General features: G+C 45.7%; 2 protein-coding genes across 2 annotated transcripts; both read right to left on the bottom strand.

Moving 5' to 3' along the window:
* Positions 1–858: 858 nt before the first annotated feature.
* On the bottom strand, positions 859–13,927 carry nsd1a (nuclear receptor binding SET domain protein 1a). The gene is made up of 23 exons (XM_070836467.1): positions 13,612–13,927; positions 12,169–13,007; positions 11,612–11,753; positions 11,304–11,476; positions 9,410–11,222; positions 9,157–9,281; positions 8,615–8,846; positions 8,362–8,465; positions 8,170–8,229; positions 7,843–8,064; positions 7,650–7,742; positions 7,300–7,423; positions 7,009–7,209; positions 5,778–5,957; positions 4,923–5,079; positions 4,619–4,824; positions 4,408–4,520; positions 4,049–4,318; positions 3,835–3,951; positions 3,586–3,727; positions 3,372–3,478; positions 3,070–3,274; positions 859–2,459 (listed from the first exon to the last, which is right to left on the bottom strand). The coding sequence occupies exons 2-23, from the start codon at positions 12,988–12,990 to the stop codon at positions 1,654–1,656; spliced, it is 6,414 nt and encodes a 2,137-aa protein (XP_070692568.1). The 5' UTR covers positions 12,991–13,007; positions 13,612–13,927; the 3' UTR covers positions 859–1,653.
* A 1,220-nt stretch (positions 13,928–15,147) lies between these two features.
* LOC139206874 (UPF0461 protein C5orf24 homolog) lies at positions 15,148–17,044 on the bottom strand. The gene is made up of 2 exons (XM_070836472.1): positions 16,835–17,044; positions 15,148–16,531 (listed from the first exon to the last, which is right to left on the bottom strand). Exon 2 carries the CDS (start codon positions 16,526–16,528, stop codon positions 15,860–15,862), a length of 669 nt encoding a protein of 222 aa, XP_070692573.1. The 5' UTR covers positions 16,529–16,531; positions 16,835–17,044; the 3' UTR covers positions 15,148–15,859.
* Positions 17,045–17,216: the final 172 nt, after the last annotated feature.

Here is a 17,216-nt window from a genome sequence, read left to right on the forward strand (position 1 = left end):
GTTCACACTGTTTAACCATTTATTATTATATTCACAGGACTGTTTCATCTAATCAGGTGTGTGTGTGTGTGTGTGTGTGTGTATGTGTGTGTGTGTGTGTGTGTGTGTGTCACGTGACAGATGTTACCGTCCTGTTTCAAACCACCGCTGAAGAGTAAACGAGCCTTTAGTCAGATCAGTAAATTGGGGGCAGAAGCGCACCCAGGGCCCAGACCTCCAGGGGGCGCGAAAGCTCCAGGCTTCCTGTTTGTATACTGATTTATGCAAATGAATTACAAAATAGTTTGGGAATATGCAACATCAAAGCACAATTTCAGGTGATACTAGCGCCCTAAGGTGGAGCCTTGTAGCAAATGGTATGGATACTACCATAATGTTGATCCTCCTGTTTTATGACCTCTTAATTCTGTGCACAATATGTTGAAAATTCCTAAATTAATGTGTTTAATCACAGCCCCCCACAGCAGGTAGTATTCAAGCACAGAAAATAGGCGCTGATTTTTGCCTGGTGCTCCCCTGAGAGCTCAGTCTGGCCATGACTGATAAACAGAAACGTCTGCCAACACAAAGCACTGTTATCTATCCAAAATGACTTATTAGTGTATCTATTTCCTCCGTGAACAGTCCCACCAGACTTAGTAAATCTCTCTTTGAATTGTGTGTTTTTTTTTAAATGAATCAAACCCACTGAAACACCAAATAAACTAGTAGTTCTTTTTCTTTCCCTTCTTCTGACTGCTGATACTGCTTGTTTCACATAAAACATAAAACATGGCAGGTTGTAGCACATAACTTAAATAAAGTCTTGTATTTATTTCCCTGACACCATAAGGGATGGATGAAATACCGGATACCAAGTGAATAAGTACTTTGATTTTATTTTCTATCATAGTGAATGGGACAGCAGTGATGGATGCAAAACAAATGTTAGTTATATCTGTGATGCATTTAGAGGTTGTAGAATATGATGACTTTATTTCTCTGTGCCACCGATCCTGAGCTCTGATCCACCTGTTTGGAGGTTTTTTTTTTTTTAAAAAAAAGAGGATGAATTAATAGAAACTATGAATCACAAACAGAACAGGCTGTTATTGTAGTGAGAAGAATCATCTAAAGCCTCAATGACTCCAGTGGGTTTATTTTTGCATTCCTCAGAAGCACCAAACAAGTATTGTTGTGCTTAACTGTAACATGGACCAGTGAGAACACCATTTTGATCCCTCTTGCAATCAGAAAGACGTGGTTAGGACAGTAACAACATAAAATGCAGTGAGGATGACAGTTTGGTCAAGTTCAACTTCTCACCTTTTTCTTATATTCCAAACATTAAAAAAGGCCAAAAAATGTAAACAATGTTGAGAGAACGAACATGAGAACAAAACAGCACCAGACACAAATAAACATATCGACAGAAGTAGAAAGAGATGGACTGAACCAGTCCTCGAGCCTTAGCACCAGTACACATCCCTGCTGTCAGTCCAGCAGTCTGAGGATGGGAAGGCAACGCGGTACCAAAGTGAAGGCAGTGTCGCGTTCAAGGAGGTACCAAAATATCAAACTCTCAAAACTGTCGGTCGTTTTCTAACTTTTTTTGACTTTTAAATGTCTATTGAGAGTTTCTGCTGAGTAGTTCTGAAGAACGGGTGGACTGAGTCATTTGTCATCGTCCTCCACTCTCCCCCACTCCTCCCCCTCCACCTCGCCATCATCAGCGTCCTCGTCCACATAATCACCCCAAGTGTCATACACGTCCCCTCCTTCATCTTCATCCTCCTCCTCCTCCTCCTCCTCGTGCTCCCCCAGCAGGTCGCCTCCATAAAGCGGCTCATCCTCCTCATCTTCCACTATTTCCATCTCCTCCATTTCATTCTCCTCCTCCTCCTCGTCCTCCTCTGCTTCATCGTCGTCGTCGTCATCATCATCGTCATCATCATCGTCCTCCACATCATCCACGTCTAACCCACACACCTCCCCATCTTCCACCTCACCGTCCTCTCTCTCATGCGTGGAGGAGGTGGGAGTGGAGTACGCTTTCCCTCCAGTCCTGTCTGTGTGGTAAGAGCTGTTGGAGGGGACGAAGCTGGAGGTAGCAGTCTTTGTGTTGATGTAGAGACGAGGGGGAGGCCCCTGCCGGGACGACTCAGCCCGGCCGGCGGTGGAGGTGATGGGAGCAGCACTGGCTCTTCTGGAGTCTGGGACCATCGAGAGAGTGACAGGTACAGCCGTGGCCCCGGGCCTCATGGAGGTCATGGTGGGCACGTATTCCCGGATCTCCCCTGGTTCCAGCGGGTCGGGCCCACAGGGGTCGTGCTCACTGCAGGACAGTTTGCCGTCCAGCTTGGAGATGAAGAGCATGCCCTCACGATGCTCCTTACAGTACGAACTGGGACACATCTCACAGAACGAAGCTGCCTCTTTACCACAGACGTCACACTGGTGCCACGGACACTCCCATCGCCCTGGAGACAAGATCACTCATTTAAAAATTAAGAAAATATATAAAAGTAAAATTACATCTTAAAAAGCTCACAGAGGCCTGGTCAAAATATTCCAAAAAATGGCAAGCTGAAACCATGAATATCCCAAAGAAACCAAATCTTATAGATACATAAATCTGGAGTATCTGTCATCGCTTAGCCCAAAACATAGTTACTAAAAGTCCACTTTCCTTTATAAATTCAGCCCAATGACATCTGTTTGTCCATGTTGAGAATTTCATCTAAATTAAAACATTTTATTTTCATAGGTATTCATTCCTCAAATAATTCCTATAACATATAATAACTAAAACTCCACTGAACTAGACTTTGTTAGTCATCTAATTACAGGTTGCTGGTAGCATTTTCTGTTCAAGCAGAACGAATTTTTCCGTCTTTGAGAGGAACCGTTGTCAGTCTCTGTCTTTCCTTCTACCAGTCTAATGCATTTTATTTCTCTCGCTTTAGGACCATGTGTACTTGAGGATATTCAAAAACTAGAAGAGAACTTAACAGCTGGACTGTAAAGTGGTATAATACCTGCTCAAAGTCATGAGCACAGAAACAATTGCAGCCCTCCAGCTCTACTTGCCTGCAGGCCTCTTGGCCAGGTTGAGACAGTCAGCGTGATAGACCTTCGGGCAGCCTGGCTTCTTACAGGACACTATCTGGCCCCCGTCACCGCAGCTGAAGCACTCGTCTTCCCTCTCCTTGGTCACCTCTTGCTTGGTTTTCTTCTTCGCGGGGACCCTCCTCTTCCCTTCCTTTAGTTTCAGTTTCTCGGCTGACGGCTGGTTCTGCAGAAGGAGATGAAAGGTTTTGAGGCAGCTCTTCTTTGAAGTTGTAAATGTAGGAAAGGTTGGCCATTAAAGCTGCACAAATGTAAGCTCTCACCTTCGGCCGGACACCCAGGAAACTGCTGCAGTTGGGTGCTCCACATTTACAGGCAGTTTTTCCGTTTCCAAGACACTCCAGGTTGTAGTTAAACCTCAGCTCCTCGCCTAAAGCACATGGTGTTGTATTAGATTAGATCTTCTGCGCTCAAATGAGTAGATTGTAAATTAAAGAAATAATCAAAATTCTTAGTTAAGCAGGCCGTCACTCAGACCTTTTGGGATGTCTTGTAACGCAAACAGCCCAACTCTGGTATCCCCGTTCACAGTCCACTTCTGGGTCTCACAGTTCGGCTGGCAGCTGTGGTTCATGAAGCGAGCCTGGTTCCCTTTGGGCCCGGCGTCAATGATCCGGTCCTGGAATGATCAAATACTAACTGGTTTGTATGTGATCTAAGTTGTGAATCGAGTGTGTTGTAAGCATCATATACGTGTGTGTTTGTGGTCATCAGGCTCAGAATCACCTTGTCCAGTGTAAGCATGTAGAAGTTACAGATGTCGTTCTCCTGTGCGTGTTTGATCCTGGCTCGACATTCTTCCTCGTCGATCACCTCCCCCACGTATTCGCTCACAAAGGCTCCCTGAGAAGCAACCAAAAAAAGAATGAGAGAGATGTCTAATAACAGAGAATAATACGTATAGCATGTTATTACATGCATCTGATTTCTTCTAACGTACCTTCTTGATGTCCGACACACCACGTAATCCCCAGCCGCAGGACGACGTCCTGTAAATCTCCACAGGCGTGTAGTGGCGCTTTGTGAAGGCCTGATTCTGACATCGCTCCCCTGCCGCACACACCTGAGGGTGGCACTCATACATCAGCATGCGATTGATGCACTCGGAGTCCGTGCCGCACGGGTTCTCGTCAGACGCTTTACAGTTACAACGTGGGATCTCCGATAGGTCAGCAGTGATGATCTGCACCTTCCCAACCGGCCGGTTTACCTGAGAGACAGATGGAGACGTGATGTTTTTTCTATTTTTTTGCCATCCTGCTCTTTTAGCACAAATGTGTAAGTGGAGACACACAGTACCTTAATGTGCCGGTATGGAGGAGGCTTCTTGTCATTCTTTCTGTCCTCCTGGAGCTGCTTCATCTCCTTTTCTGCCTGGAGCTCTTTGAATCGCTCAGCTGCTTCAGTCAGAGCTTGGAATATAATAATAATAATAATAAAAAACATGATGTCTACTCAAGCATGTCATAGCAGGAACATATTTCGAACACAAAATCCAATGAATACATACCTCTTTTGTACACTGCATCTGCACCCTTTCCCATTTTCTCTATGTTTTGAGTGTCACCCTCCATGTAGGGGAAGACTCTGGCCTGGTATGTCCACACAAAATCTTTGGAGCCAAAGAACTGCACTGGGAACTCTCCCACCTCGTGTTTCATCCTCAAGATGTTGTTTGGGACATCTTTGGCCAGACAGACCTCCGCAGGCCACCACCTGAAGAGTCGATCAGGTTCAAGAAGAACAGATACGTGTGCATTAGCTGTTGCTTAGAGCCGCTGTGCACATGGTGAAGGCAGTGTTGCCGTCCTTACCTGTAACGTCCCCACTTGACCCACAATATGTCCTTAATACGAGGCCTCTTTCCAGCTTTGCAGTCGTTGCAGAACCAGCTGCCCTGAGGCATCTCCATGTTCAAACATTCCCGATGGAAAGCAGCAGGACAAGCCTCACAGCACAGCAGACTGCCCCCTACGATTTTCATTATTAGTTAGTTTATGGCTTTTCATTCGTTATTGATTGGACCATAAAACGTTCAAATGGCGATCACACATTGCCAGACCCCATCTTAAACTTAATTATTTTGTATAATAAACACTCTAAAAACCCAAAAATGTACAACAATTAGGTAAGATCAAGCAATTGCACACATTTGTGAGGCATAACTTGAATAAATACGTATCAAATTATTCATCTGCTATCAACATTGCCAATTATCGTCCGCTGATCCACTGACTGAACACAAATCAGTGACAAAGCAGACAAGTAAGACAAGACGCAATGAGATGAGGCCGTCTATTCAAATTAACTCACTGTGCCGATTTTCATTGCCTGTATTAGTGATGATGCTGCTACACTCAAAATGTGGTAATGTTTTGGCAAATTCCTTTAGAGCTGGCTGCGTTTCAGACACAGGTTTGTGAGCAGAGACAGCGTACAAATGGAGAGAAAGCTGTTTTGACAGATGAATTTGCCAAATAGGAGCATTTCACTGGAAAAAAAAAAAAAAATCAATTTACACCGCATCATGCTCTCCAGAGGTATAAAGCACAGGGGATTTTCCAAAGCAGCCACTTAAAATATAAAATGAGAAGACAGTTATCTAAGTTATGTAACAATTGTATATGATCACGGTAAAGCTGTGTTGAAGACCATGAAACAAGACTCACCTTCAGAGCAGACAAAGCACCAGCTAACGTTGATGTGCTCGTGGTTCTTGCAGCCCTTGCGAGGAGTGAAGTGGTTTGGACAGAGAAAACTGTTGTTTGCCAACACCAAGCTGCCTGCTGCCATACAGTTGTCATTGGCATGATAGGCTACAGGGCAGCGTACACAACGAGCCAACCGACCTACGAGAAGAGTACAGAGGAGCAAACACAGCTTAATCCATGCCATATGGGCTTTCACATACAGTTCTGTAACAATAACCCAACAACACACAGTTCTCTCAGTCGACTGAATGTATTATGGAGCGATTCAAGTAAACTTTCACATGACAGGCACAACTCAGCAATCATTTAAATGTGCCAAGTTTAACTGATGCCTGGTGCAGTCCGTGGTTACAAGATTACTGAGCCAGTGCAGCAAGTGTTTTAGAGAGCCAGGTCAAATTGCCAGAATTGTAGACAACACATACTGTTTCAAGGATGTTTTGATAAACCACCTCAGGCTAATGACGCTCTTTTAGATGACACATGAGCAAAGATACATGAAGAGTTATCACTTACAGACACTGTATTAGACAGCTCCATCTATTCAAACAGTGAGTCACTCCAATTAAATAAATAAATAGATGGATAAAATCATCAAATGAATCCTGATATCTCTGATCCCTTTACCTGAAAGCCCTTTAATAATGAGTTCAGAAGAGCTGCTCATTGCCAAATGCCAAATGAACAGATTGTGTGGAAATGACTCAAAACGCAGACAAGAGAAAAGTCATAAAAGTTAAAGTTGGTACAGAAATGTCAGATTAGAACAAGAGAGATGTGGTAATTGGCACAAGATCACCAAAAACTGTAACGTAGTGAAAGCAGGGTTGGAGTCTGATTTAAAAAAAACAACACAGGTCCATTTTGCAGGACAGTCAACACTACAGGATGGAGCTGATGGTGCCCAGTAATGTCTGAACCAGCCACTTAGTGCATACACATTGCTGCTAAGCAGGTAAAATGATCAGTTGTTGTTTATGAATTTTATCAAATTGATTCTGGAGCAAAAAGCACCATTTTCAATGTTACAGGAAATATGACGATGACTTTACTTTCTGTTACATGACAGTGACCTTACCCCTACGGTCCGCAGATTATAGATATATGATGTTGTGAAATCTACAATTTCTAACATGTCATAGTTTGTCTTATGTGGTTTGAATCCACAGGCACAAAAACTGGAGGTTACCTTTCGAACTGCAGATGTTGAGAGGGTTGGTGATGTGGCAGGACAGACACACGTGCAGAGGGCAACGGAAGCCTTTGTTATGTGGCTGCGTGGCCGAGTACGCCAGTATACAGTCGGAGTGGTAGAACTTCCCACACAATGGGATCATGCAGCGCTTTACCCCATTACCAGACTTCTTACACACAAAGCAAATGTGGACACCTGAAAGCATTGGGGGAAAAAAGTGCAGCATTTCAGAACTCCAGTATGTAAGGACACACCTTGTATGATCAGAGGCCGATGTGTACCCACCAGTGTTGCATTCATGACACAGGAATTTTCCCTTGGGAGCTGCTGAAAGGCCAATACACTGTGGGTGAAAGGCTCCATAACAGTGGCCATCACACACCAGGAGGTCGCCTGTCCGCTCACACACCTGCACAAACAGACACAATAAGATACATGAGGATGACCTACCGGTTACAAAATAAGGATGTGTCAGATGCCAAGCCACATCAATATGTACAGTACAGGCCGAAAGTTTGGACACACCTTCTCATTCAATGTGTTTTCTTTATTTTCACGACTATTGAACGCATTGAATGAGAAGGTGTGTCCAAACTTTTGGCCTGTACTGTACATGCTTTGGTCAGATATCTCACCTGACAGACATTCTCCTTTAAGGACGCAGCTCCTATTTTCCCTTTTACATCCACTTGGGAGGGGACGCTGTCACTCAAACCAGCAGACAGCACCTACAAAGGTGATAACAGAGATACTGTCACTGCGCCGTTTTCCTCTTTAGTCTCTCTGGATGACTAATAATTCATTAGGGGAAGTATATCACAAGCGCACCTCAGGTTTGGGAGTTAGTGTTCCAGTGTGTACATTTTGTTTCTCCTCAGTGCTGCAGGCCTCCATCTCTGCCTCCTGCTTGGGGGTCTTGGATCCTCGGGGGCTGGGGGGTCTGTTTGGAGCGAGGACCACGAGGGGATCTTTGCTTTCTGAGCGCTGGGGGGCAGCAGCAGGGGGAGAGGATGTGCTGGGTACGGGCTTCACTGTCTTCGTGGATCCAACCTACCCAACGTGAGGTTTCATTGAGTTTGCGATGGTTAAACACATTTTAGGATCACAGTGTTTGGTGTGATATGAGGTGAGCCATTGTGCTTTTGTAGTAAGTACCTGAGTTTTCTTGACTAACACTTTAACCTCTGAAGTAACTGCACTGTGTCGCCTTGGCTCCTAGAAAACAAACCAATTGTGATATGACCTTTCTGATGCTAGACCAAAACACTGGCTGGAACAGTTTTTATTTATCTCTTTAAAAGATAGCTGGCTAATGCTCTTCACTACTGCCATCCAAGTGCAATATACCTTCTTCTTTGTAGGAGCAGCAGCCACTTCTTCTATGGTACAGTCCAGCACCTTGTGTGACAGCTTCCTCGGCCTCTTTCTCTCCAGGATTAATAACCCTGTGTCTTAAATAAGAAAAACAACTCAATAATGCATTCATTATTCAAATGTAATAAAAAAATACTTCAGGGACAAAAATAGTTTAAAAACATTTAGAATATTCTGTCCAGTCTAATTTACATCATCCAGAAGGATAGTTGAAACTTCAATTTACCAGATTCAGGAGGTAGATCAGTTTCTTCTGCCGTCTCTGTGTCAAGGGAAGGTTGCATTGCATCTGGAGATGCTGAGGTCGCTACAGGAGAAAGCTCGTCCTGAGCTGGAGTCTGTTCCAGCTCCGCCAGAGCCTCGGTGGGCTCTGCTGAGGACGAGGATGAGGTCGAGGCTGAGGTAATTATTCCCGGTGTGGTGCTGAGATCATGGAGTGCCGTCGTCCCTGATGTCTGCTGTGTACACACATGCAAATGAAGCACCATTGGAGTACAGCAAATATGGTCCAATCACATTTTACATTTTTCCAGAGATGAAAAGTCTGTCAAGGTGCCATCAGTTTGCAGACGTGAAGATCTTAAATGAGGGAATATTACATGATGGAATGATTATGCCTGTTTGTGCAGACTGAACTGGAATGGTGTCATTTAAAAAAAAAATATATATATATATATTTCAGAGTAATTTACTATGCATGTGACTGAGTCATTGCTGAGAACTTCCATTTGTATTGAAAGTAACCAAGAAGAAAAAGGGACATCTCACCATTTTGGAAGCTTCTGAGTTGTGTTTCTTTGATTTCTTTTTTGGGACAAATATTTGTTCATACTCCTCGGTTGACTCCAGAAGCCTTTTAGTCGGTTTCCGGAGACGTTTGTTCTCTGAATGTCCTGTGTGAACACATTTTAAAACATTTGTTCATTTGGCTTTGAGAGAAAGCGTCTCAACACAACAGATTTGTTCTTACTAATTCTACCGTCTCAGTGGACAAACTGAACAGCAGCAGCTCGTGTCTTACCGGCTGTGCCGCTCGCCTCGGAGAAGTCGAACTCTGCCTGCTTCTCAACTCCCAGATCAATATCCGGTGATGCTCTCATGGTGTGAGACCCGTTCACCTCAGCAGACACCTCACCCGTGACTTCAGCCTTATGCTCAGCGGCCTCCTCAACCACCTGCCAGCGCTTCTTTGGAGCCACGGCAGATCCTGAGTTCTTGCCGAGGTAGCTGGCAGAAGGATCAGCGGCAACTGGAGGACAAGACACAGGTTCAGCTAAGTCAGCGTGGCCGCTAACAAACTCCCTGCCATAAGCCAAGTCTGCCAGGTCCGAAGAGAGGCCAGGTATGCTGAGTTTCAGTTTGGCGGGTAGTCTTTGTTTTCTGCGCTGCTTATCTGAGCCCCCGCTCTGAGATTGAACCGGAAAGTCTTCACAATGGTAGGTGTCCGCTGTCATGATAGCTTTAGTCCTATTCTTGGTTTTCACTGCTCTGTTTTGGGGTATTGTGGATTTCCATGACTGCCCATTCTCTGCTTTGATCCCTTGAGCGAAACCATCACAAGAACCCTTCAGCGAGTCTCCTCCGGTGGACGTGGGGATGATGAGGGGTTCCTCCTTGATCACGACTGGTGATGGAGGGACAGTCAGCGGTTTACCTTCTTTTTCTCTGGTGTCATGCATGTCTTTCAGGAGCATCAGGAAAGTGCTGAATTTATAATTGGAATCAGGCTGAAATGCAGTCGACTCAGAGTCGCTGCCGTCCTCCTTTACAAGAGACTTAAACATTAGTTCCTTGGCATCCTGGAAAGCATCCATGTGAGACAGAGATGAGCACAGGGAGGAAGAGGATGATAGATCTGGGACGTTTTCGGACTTGATCTTAACAGGTTGCACAGCGGGTACACTTGAGCCTGCACACTTGGACTTTATCAGTGAGCCATTACGAATTTGTTTCTTATCAGGCTTCCGTGCACGCCTTTTTGGAGAGCTGTGGCTTGTAGAGGATGATGCATTGCAGGGAGATTCCCACTTAGGAGACATTTCACTTTTAATGGGTGTGTTTGTGGGTGTGTTATCTGGACAATCATCAGCGTGGGCATCTTTGAGATCTGTCTCTTCCTCTGCTTTCAGAGCCCTCGTCATCAGACGACTGCTGGCGGGAAGAGTCAGAGAGTGCTTTTTAGTTGAGGTGTACGACAGTTCATTAAAGCTGCCCAAACTCTGCTCAGAATTTGCATCTGCTGATGTCAATGTACTTGTTAAAATACTAGAGGAATCACGGGATTCTGTTGAAGGGTTCACTTTTTCAGTAAACTTTGCTTTAGCTTTAGCTGAACCTTGTTCCTCTCGGACCAGGCCGTCTGCGTCCTGTAGCGGAGACACTGCTGCACGTTTAGGACGATGCAGAATTGGAACCGAGTCCAGGTCGGCATAAGGTGAGTCCTTTGGCTCTTCTTTCAGTGCACGAGTTGTAGTGTGAATCTGATCCGCCGTGTTTGTGATGGTGGGCGACTCCTTTGATCCACCGACTATATGGCCAAATATGTCTGACAAACATTTCTTTTTCTTTTTACAAGATTTGCTGTTATTGGGTTGCAATGCAGAAGAGTTTTTGATGAGTTGGGGCTCATTTCCATTGAGGGCCACATGGGGTGATGGGTCAACGGAGACAGGGGGGGCCTCCCCTGGCTTTTCGGTGGGCAGTGGGCTGGGCACACGCTCTTCTCCATTGACAGATGTTGAAAGCACGCCGTCAGTATTCCTTTTTCGGTGTGGGAGTAGATACTCAGCTTCTGCCACACTGACTTTCCACGCAGTCAATAAACTTTTGGGTATCTGCCAAGAACAGAAATAACATTCAAAATAACGTTCACAATAACATTATATGATATTGTTCAAGTCATTTCGTGAATTTACCGTGTACTTGTAGTCTTTCTCCTTCTGCTTCCCTCTCCGTCTAAGCACAGGTAGTTCTTGAAACTGGTGGCCTCCTTCAAAAGGGAGAATGACATTCCCTGGGACCCAGGCACTTTCTATAATCTCCCCAATCGTCTCCAGGAAATACATCCGACAAGGACGCGGACTGGGAACTGAAAAAAATAAAATAAAAATAACGGTCAACTTATTAATTACCTTCCACACATGGTGTAATTCATTTGGTTTATGTTCACCTGTCAGGTAAAGTTGTGGGAAAAATAAAATCAACATTCAAAATGAAACCCCACCTTTCATCTTAGTGTGAGCCCCCTTGTCCGAGTCACAGGTGATGTGGCACGGCCACCAGGGTCGTCTGTTAAATTTAGCCCACACTAAGTCGCCTTCCACGTATTTCACTGCAGGAAGAGGCTTTTTCTTTGGGCTGTTGGACTAACCAGGACAAAGGAAATATTTTAGTATCTAATGCAGACAATGGAAGTGTTGGATATCATATGAATAATATCAAATCATGACTGAAGTGATATTTTCAGTAATAACACATAAAGAGACAAGAACCTCCTACACATCATTTACTTTGACATCCCCTTCCCACTGCTGTGTGTTCATATTTTAAAACTCCAACACATGGTGCAGTTCATTTCTGTAAGATCAGTCAAATTTTTAAGATGGCATTGTTACAGGTCTACAGCTGGCAGCAGGTAGGTGGTCCAGGTACAATAACAATTTCATGCATTCCTGCTGCTTTTCTCAATGGAAATACATAACCAGGATAAATGTGACAGCATCATGCAGCCTTGGTTGTACAGCGGCTACAAAGAGAGGATTCCAGGTGTTTCAGACTCACATTAGAGTTGGTGCCAGCTGGTGAAATAAGTCTGGAGTCCACTGGAGAGGCAAGTTCACCATCACTGTCTGACTCCTCACCCAAACTCCAGCCATCTCTCATGGTGATTTCTGGCAGTGCACTGGGGCTTAGTGTAGGGTTGAGTTCAGATATGGTTTTGGACATCAGGTTAAAGACAGTGGGTTTGTACGCTCTTTTATCCACCCCTGAGCTGCATGTGGTCCTACTGTTAGTAACAGTTCGATCCTGACTCAACTTCGGGGAGTCGTGAAAAGGAGCCAGGTCTTCACTGCTGCCGTCCTCCCCCTCCTCGTCGTCCTCCTCCTTAATGTCACTGCTGTCAAACAGCGTGGACTCAAAATGCAGGTAGCCATTGGGGACGGGAGAACAGTGCTCCAAGCTGTCAGGACTGTGAGGGGAGAAGCCATTCCTGTTCACGTCCTGCTGCTTCTCCAAAGGTTCCATGTCATCATTGCCCGGAGAAGGAGGCAGCCGGACCGATGGTGCCTCAAACTCATCATCGTCACTGATTGGGCTTGCACAGTGCTTCCTTGGATGGGGGTCCCTTTCTAGGTCAGGCCTGTTGACCGCAGTGTTCAAGTCCTGCAGCCTCTTCAGCGGGCTGTAGCAGTAAGATCGGTCTGGCTGTTTGAGGCTGGAGGATGGCAGTTGCACGGCTGACGGTTGGTCTGACCCACGTCTCACAATGCCATATTGGTTTCCATAGGAAGTGCTCACAAGACCATTGAGGGGTCTCAGCTCCGGCTGGCCTGAGCCAAACACTGAGCCTACCCTAACAGCTGGTCTGTATGACTGATTCATGTTGTCACGGCTGTATCCTGTCAAAAACAAGAGGCAGGTTAGAAGGAGAAATGTGCCATCCAAGTTTCCTACTAACTAGAATCTGTTGGGGTTATTGGGGCATTCATACTGTCCAATATAGGAAAGACAACAGATAGAAACACTGCGGAAATAGAGCTGCAATCATATCGAGTCCGATAGAAACCTCTACAGGAGCATACCAGCCGTGGTCTGTGCGCACACACACACACACACACACACACACACACACACGCTCTAATAAGCCGACATTGCATGGCCTCCATACTACAGGCCGGTCGGACGGCACAAGACAAAACACAGGACACAAACGCTGGCCCGCTCCTTCATTTCACATTTCATTCACAAACTACCAGAAAATAGTGCCGCTTTGTCTCGTGCTTGACGGTCATGCCGATCGCTGTCTAGTACAGTCAATGGAGGAGCGCTGGGGCTGTAGTAGAGGTGGTGACACTGAGCCATCACGGAAACACAGTGAGTGGCTCACACAAACAAGCTACAGCCACACACCGACATAGGAAGCTACTATTAACTCACAAAAAAGGTCTGATCGGCACTAAGTTCACAACACTATCAACACGTGGGGAAACGCGAAAAACTCACCATTTGGAGGTCGGTCACCGTGAAACCACCAGAGGATGTTTGATAATGTGGCACAAAGCGAGTATTTTTCTCGGTTTGTGAAAGCGGATCTGCACAATCCCAGCTGCAGCAGCACTAGTAGGCCAAGGCACAGCTCTCATTCTCTGCACTTCATCGCCTCATCAGCAGCGGCCCCCTAAAAACTGTCACCTTAAATACTAAATAACAAGTAAATCTCCAGTACGCTGCAACATCATACAGCGGCGAAATTCAGTGTGCCATCCCCGGTCCCCTAGCAGCCACACGGCTTATTTACTACATGATTTTATGCCTGCTGTCGAAGTGCCCCTGGTTATGTTAAAACAAGCCCAGACTGACTGTTGGTGAGCAGCAACCAATCGGCACTGCTACCCAACCCCCCGTCTGCAGAGGGCCGTGACACTCACCCTCCTAACGCGCACACACACGCGCGCACGCTTACCACGCACGCACGCACACACACAGATGCGCGCGCACTCGCATGCACATCCAGGTGAAGTTTCTGAGAGTCCCTGCTATGAAACAACAGCCACGAGCCATAATAATCACAAACGAATGAATGACCCGTTTTAGAAATGCGCCCCATCGCTGCGCGCACGTCCCATTGTTTGTGAGCCCGCCTGAGCTGCCTGCTGCTGGGCCCGGGCTGCTCCGGGGAGCGCAGGGACACCGAGAGAACAAAATGATTGCAACGCGCAAACAGCCACACGGCCTCTCCGGTCAAGCCAAACCCCGTGCGCCATGTTGCCTCTGCTCAGAGTCGTCTGACATGAGGAAACAGGCCGCTAGGCGCTCAGGAAAAGAAGATAAAAACAGTCAGTGTGGCTGTAAGCGTGCGTAAAACGGGTTTTTACTCCGGTTAAACCCCACTGTGATTGTCCTCCAGCCTGCCCCTGCATAACATTAATACAGATTTTGTGCGCGTGTCGTAATTCACATGGATACATGTCCAGAAACACGCAAACTGACAGCGCACAATAGGCTCGCTGCAGCGGGCCAGTCTTTGGAGATCAGACAAAGACCCTCCAGTTACATGTCGGCTTGACAGCAGAGGAACTTACCTCTCTGTGCAGGTTTTTTACTAAACTATCAGGGCTGAAGGCTCAGGTCTCTAGATGGCTCATTCTCCTAATGTTTTGGTGAATGATCCAGTACAAACACCAGGCAGATTCGAGTGGTAACTTATTCACCCGGTCACATAGATCAGCTGTATGGAGCTTGTATTTAAACACGGCCCTTTATTCGTAATTCTAACAAAGTCTGCTGACGTGTTGTGTAAGATCACGTCCATAAGGTCAGACCAGGAGCGCCAGTGCGCCGTAATTTCATGTACCGGGGGGTAAATATAGGTATTATTACAGTGTGAACACTATTGTCTGTGGACACACGGGCCCCCGTGTGTCTACAGGGGGAATTACAAGCTTCTGGCGTGACAGGAAATAGGTGGAAAAAAACATTTCTTTTTTTATTTTGTTTTCACATACAGTACATTAGCATTTATTACATAGTACACAAACATCCTAATGAATAGCATAACAACATACATGTAATTCTTAAAGTGTTCATCAAAACTATATTCACAAAGTGCAGAGACAACATATACTGTGTTCAAAGGGATATTATGCATTGAGTTTTACCAGTTTTACCAGTTCAAGCTAATTAAAAGTGTACTGCAGTGTTCCCATTTTAGACGTGATGCGGGGTAATATCACAAAATAAAACACAGATTGAACAGGACAACACAGAAAGGACAACTACGCATCCGCATATTTATGCTCAGGAAAAGCTGATTTGATTGGCTGTTTGTCCTAAAATGCAGTTTTTATAAATGTAGAAAATGTCACAAGAACCCGGCCGTAGAAATATTAAAGCAGAGTAAGAGAACGTGTCACAACTGAGAGGAACAAAATGCTTGAGGGGAAAAAAAGATCCACTCTCTAGTGAGGTTTGAACCACAAACTGATGAATACATTATTCTGCCTATACTGATTGGTGTGATTAATTCATATGCATGCATCTCTGCCAAACTGGAGTAACATACTTCTAATTCAGTCGTTAATTATGAGAGGATGAAGACGATGTCAAACACTGTACACTGAAAACTCAGTCAGAGCCATTTCTAAATGGCACAAAAGTTCATTCCTCCAACATTTGAGAAAAATGTTATTCTAAGCATCTTCTTGCTCGTGTGCTCAAATGTTGTTCAACTGCTGGAGAGAAAGCTGCAGAGCTATTCGCTGGTTTCATCCACTTTGCCACTGTGGTCACAGAGGGGTCTTTTTTCGATCATGGTGTACGGAAAAGGGGGAACGTCACAGCTAGTGAAGTCCAGTTTCTTGGGAACACTGCAGTTGTTAAAGTCAAGTTTCTTGGCGCCGTCACAACCAAACTCCAGCTTCTTGAGCCGAGCTAGACTCTTGATGCTGCCGGGGGGCCGGCCGGGGCTGACCTTATACCCTGCTGCTTTGGTGGTGCCAAGGGGTCTCCCCGGGCTGGTTTTAAACCCAGCTGCTCTAGTTGTCCCAAGTGGGCGCCCAGTACTCGTACGGTAACCGGCTGACTTTGTTGTCCCTGATGGCCTCCCTCTCCGCCCGGACTTCACCATGCCCTTCTTCTTCTTAGAGCCATCGGGCCCCGCAGCCTCGGTGCCCCGGATTCTCACCGTCTGGGGCTGGAAGTCGCTCTGGGGGTCTTGCATTTGACCTGCCATGGCTTTGTGCATGCCCGATGGTAAAGGAGAGAGGCCAGCGAGAGACAGCTGCAAACCAGGGGTGGTCTGAGACGGGTAGAATTTGTTTGATTGTGTGCTACATAAATCAAAGTGGCTGGCTGGGTGACAGTCTTCTGCCAGTCCACTCATACAATAGTCACTGTTGCTGCTGCTCACTTGATGCATCATTTTCTGTGGGAGTGCAGAAGAATATAGACATTAGGTAGAAAAGCTACATGTGCACACCTGTATACAGGTAAACCCCAAGGAGCATTTTTAGTAGCTTACTTTTAATGGAGGAAACAGGCCTTAAAGCGTTGCAACACAGAACATAAGTGATGCCAAGACAAAGCGAGGTAAGATACAGTTCTAGTCAGCAAAACAGCGCAAACAAAATAAAGGTCGCATGCACAAAAGTAAACAGTGTCATGTTAATGCTCCCTCCCCCCGGAGAATCCTCAACTATTTAAACAAAGTCAAATGAATACTTCGTACCTTATTTGTTGGTGGATGGTGGACTGGAAAGGGTTAATTTCGAATCGCATACATTTTCCTTCTCTGGCAGACGCAACATCTTTGTGAGGACGCTACACAAACTGCGCCCTGGCGTCCATGGCTATTGTCTTGGAGAGGGACTGTAATTTGTGCAGCCTATTTCATGCTCACTTAATCCTTTGAGCAGAGGTTTAGATGAGAAAGGCAGCCATTTTCGCCTGGAAAAAAATTTAATAAAACAGGATGTGCCGACCGCGCATGCGCACAAGGGCTTCCAGGAAACGCTGCAGCTTCCAAATTAAAACCATATTAAACAAAGACGTGTCGTCATAGCAAAACGTGGGACTTTTGGTTACAATATAAACAAGGAGATCAACTGGCG

This window comes from Pempheris klunzingeri, chromosome 9 (assembly GCF_042242105.1).
Source record: "Pempheris klunzingeri isolate RE-2024b chromosome 9, fPemKlu1.hap1, whole genome shotgun sequence".
NCBI lineage: Eukaryota > Metazoa > Chordata > Actinopteri > Acropomatiformes > Pempheridae > Pempheris > Pempheris klunzingeri.